The 2642-nt window shown below is 40.7% G+C and overlaps 1 protein-coding gene across 1 annotated transcript; it reads right to left on the bottom strand.

Moving 5' to 3' along the window:
• Positions 1-529: 529 nt before the first annotated feature.
• Positions 530-964, bottom strand: LOC124367196. Its single transcript, XM_046823848.1, has one exon. It carries the CDS (start codon positions 962-964, stop codon positions 530-532), a length of 435 nt encoding a protein of 144 aa, XP_046679804.1.
• Positions 965-2642: the final 1678 nt, after the last annotated feature.

The raw sequence follows: 2642 nt of genomic DNA on the forward strand, positions 1-2642 counted from the left end.
GATGACAAATCATAATCAATATACACAGTCTTATGTAAGCTCTAACTTGAACAACATAGGCAATAACAGAGTGATATACTATAAATATGAATAACAAAAACAACAATAAATAACAAGGAATAATAACAATACAGTAACAGCAACGATAAATAAATAGTTGACCAATGCTATAACATTAATAAAATTTAGAAACTCAACAATATACTATCAATAATTAATACAATCGTAGCTGTTAGTTATTAAGCATGTGTTAGGTGTTTACATTTAATAATTTGTTTTTCAGGGTGTATTTTGAATTGTGAAAAAAATCGATGTGCGCTGCCTCACTACCCAGTTTTAGAAGTCTCCATATTCCATGGTTTGATGCATAATATGTGGGCCTAAATCTTCTGCAGAAAAGTGTCTTAGAGCGGGTACCTCTTGGTATAGAGAAGTCTATATCCGACACTAGATGAGGACAGTCGAGGAAGCCGTTCACCAGCCTGTACAGGAGTAAAATATCAATATATTTTCTTCTTTCCTGGAGAGGTTACATTCCATATAGCATCTCAATCTCAGCGACGGGGGTTGCAAGATAATTATATCCCAGTTTAACTCCAAGAAGTCTTAAGCAACGCACCTGCACTCTGTTCAGCAGCACAATGTGGCCCACCTGATATGGAGACCAAACAACGGAACAGTACTCCAACAAACGACGCACAAGAGTCTTATAGAGGATAGCCAATGTAGAGGGGGATCTGAAGTCTTTGCAGGTTCGGGCAATAAACCCAAGCATAGAAGAGGCCTTATTTGTAACATGCATTATGTGTTCGTAAGGGCTTAGGGAGGGTGTCATAATAACTCCGAGGTCCCTGACTCTGTCCACTACCTTAAGAGGGGATCCATTTAGAGAGTAGTCTAAGGGCCTGGCTGTGTTGCTTCGAGTGTAGCTGATGACAAGACACTTGGCTATATTAAGCTCCATAGCATTTACTCTGCACCAGTTACTTATCCTGTCAAGGGAATGTTGGAGTTCCTCTTGGTCATGAGGAGATGTAACAATGCTGAAAACCTTAATATCATCAGCAAACAGAAGAAACTTCGATGATATTGCACTAGAAATATCATTAATAAACAGGTTAAAAAGCAGTGGGCCCAGATGAGATCCCTGTGGTACACCTGAGGGAACAGAGAATGGCAAGGACGTACCTCCATCGTACTTGACTATAAGAGTACGTTCCCGCAAATAGCTACTCATCCAACGAAGCAGAGGTCCCCAAATGGCATAGCCTTCGAGCTTTGATATAAGTAGACTTTGATTAATCTTATCAAATGCTTTGCTAAAGTCTAGATATATGCAATCTACCTGTGAGGAATTTGCAAAAGCTGACATTATATATTCCTGAAACATCAGTAGATTGGTTGTGGTAGAGCGGCCCTTCAAGAAACCATGTTGCTCCAAACAGATGCGACTCTTGAGTTGAAAATATATATTGTTCAAGATGATACTTTCAAACACCTTAGCGAGAGCAGACTGTATCACAATGGGTCTATAGTCTCTTATGTTCCCTCTATCTCCAGACTTAAATATTGGGATTACATAGCTCTGCTTCAAGTTAGATTTACGCTTGAGAGGGCGCCCAATCCCTAAGGGCTCCGTTCGCGACGCACAACCCCTGCACCATGCATCCCTTAGGCACGGGTCGCTTCACACTGTAGGATTGGAGGCCCCCAGTCAAATCGAATTTCTGTGATGCGATTCCGGGCAGACCAGCCGAGACTGGTCATACCCGGACTGGCACCACTACTGCGCGGTGCCGAGGGCCGTCACCGCGCAGAGTGCACACTCGGGGCACTAGCCTAGATCCTGGGATTCTATTAGTAGCAGGGCCACCTCATGCAGGACGCTAGATAAGCGTTTATCCGAGCCCAACCATTGGTTGGATTCGAATCCCCTTCGGTCTTGAGCGGCGCCTTGGTGGTGTCACCCCTGGAGAGGTACTTTCCCAGTTCATTGGGGATCACCCGAGATCAGCCCATCTCTTAGACCCCAAGGAATCACAACCATCATGTTGTGTGTCAACTTCACTTACTTTCAAATATGTATTTAATTAAAAACCTGTGACTTTAAGAGAGATCTAAATTATATCTGCAAGCTTGGACACATCTAATAAATTACACAAATAAATAACTTACTGTTTTTGTTCCTGACTTATGCGTGTTACAACGCTCTGATATGATTTGTTTATTTTAACCTAGTTTGTAATTATGTGTTAAGTTAGTTATTTACCTGTAGAAGAGATCAGATTGCAGGTCTCGAAACGTAGTATTACTGATTTTTTTTGTATCACTGAACGATGGATGGCAAATGTCCGGAAAAATCCTGTTTCCTTCACAATACTTCCATTGGTCAAAAATAAACTTCAAACAAAGAATTGGCTAATTTGTCGTATTCTATACTTCAGAACCTCCATTCATCGCGTAATTTCTTTACCCAATAATCAATTGCAAGGTCATACAAGTTTATTTTAATTCTTGTACATTTTAATGTAAATTAGTTGTACAACTGAAAATCTTACACTGACCGTTTATCGTTGAAAATCTTTTTCCTTAGTTACACACATCCAAGCTCTTTCCGTTGAACAAAGAGCGGTTACTATTAC

The sequence above is a fragment of the Homalodisca vitripennis genome, chromosome 8, assembly GCF_021130785.1.
Source record: "Homalodisca vitripennis isolate AUS2020 chromosome 8, UT_GWSS_2.1, whole genome shotgun sequence".
In the NCBI taxonomy this organism is placed as follows: domain Eukaryota; kingdom Metazoa; phylum Arthropoda; class Insecta; order Hemiptera; family Cicadellidae; genus Homalodisca; species Homalodisca vitripennis.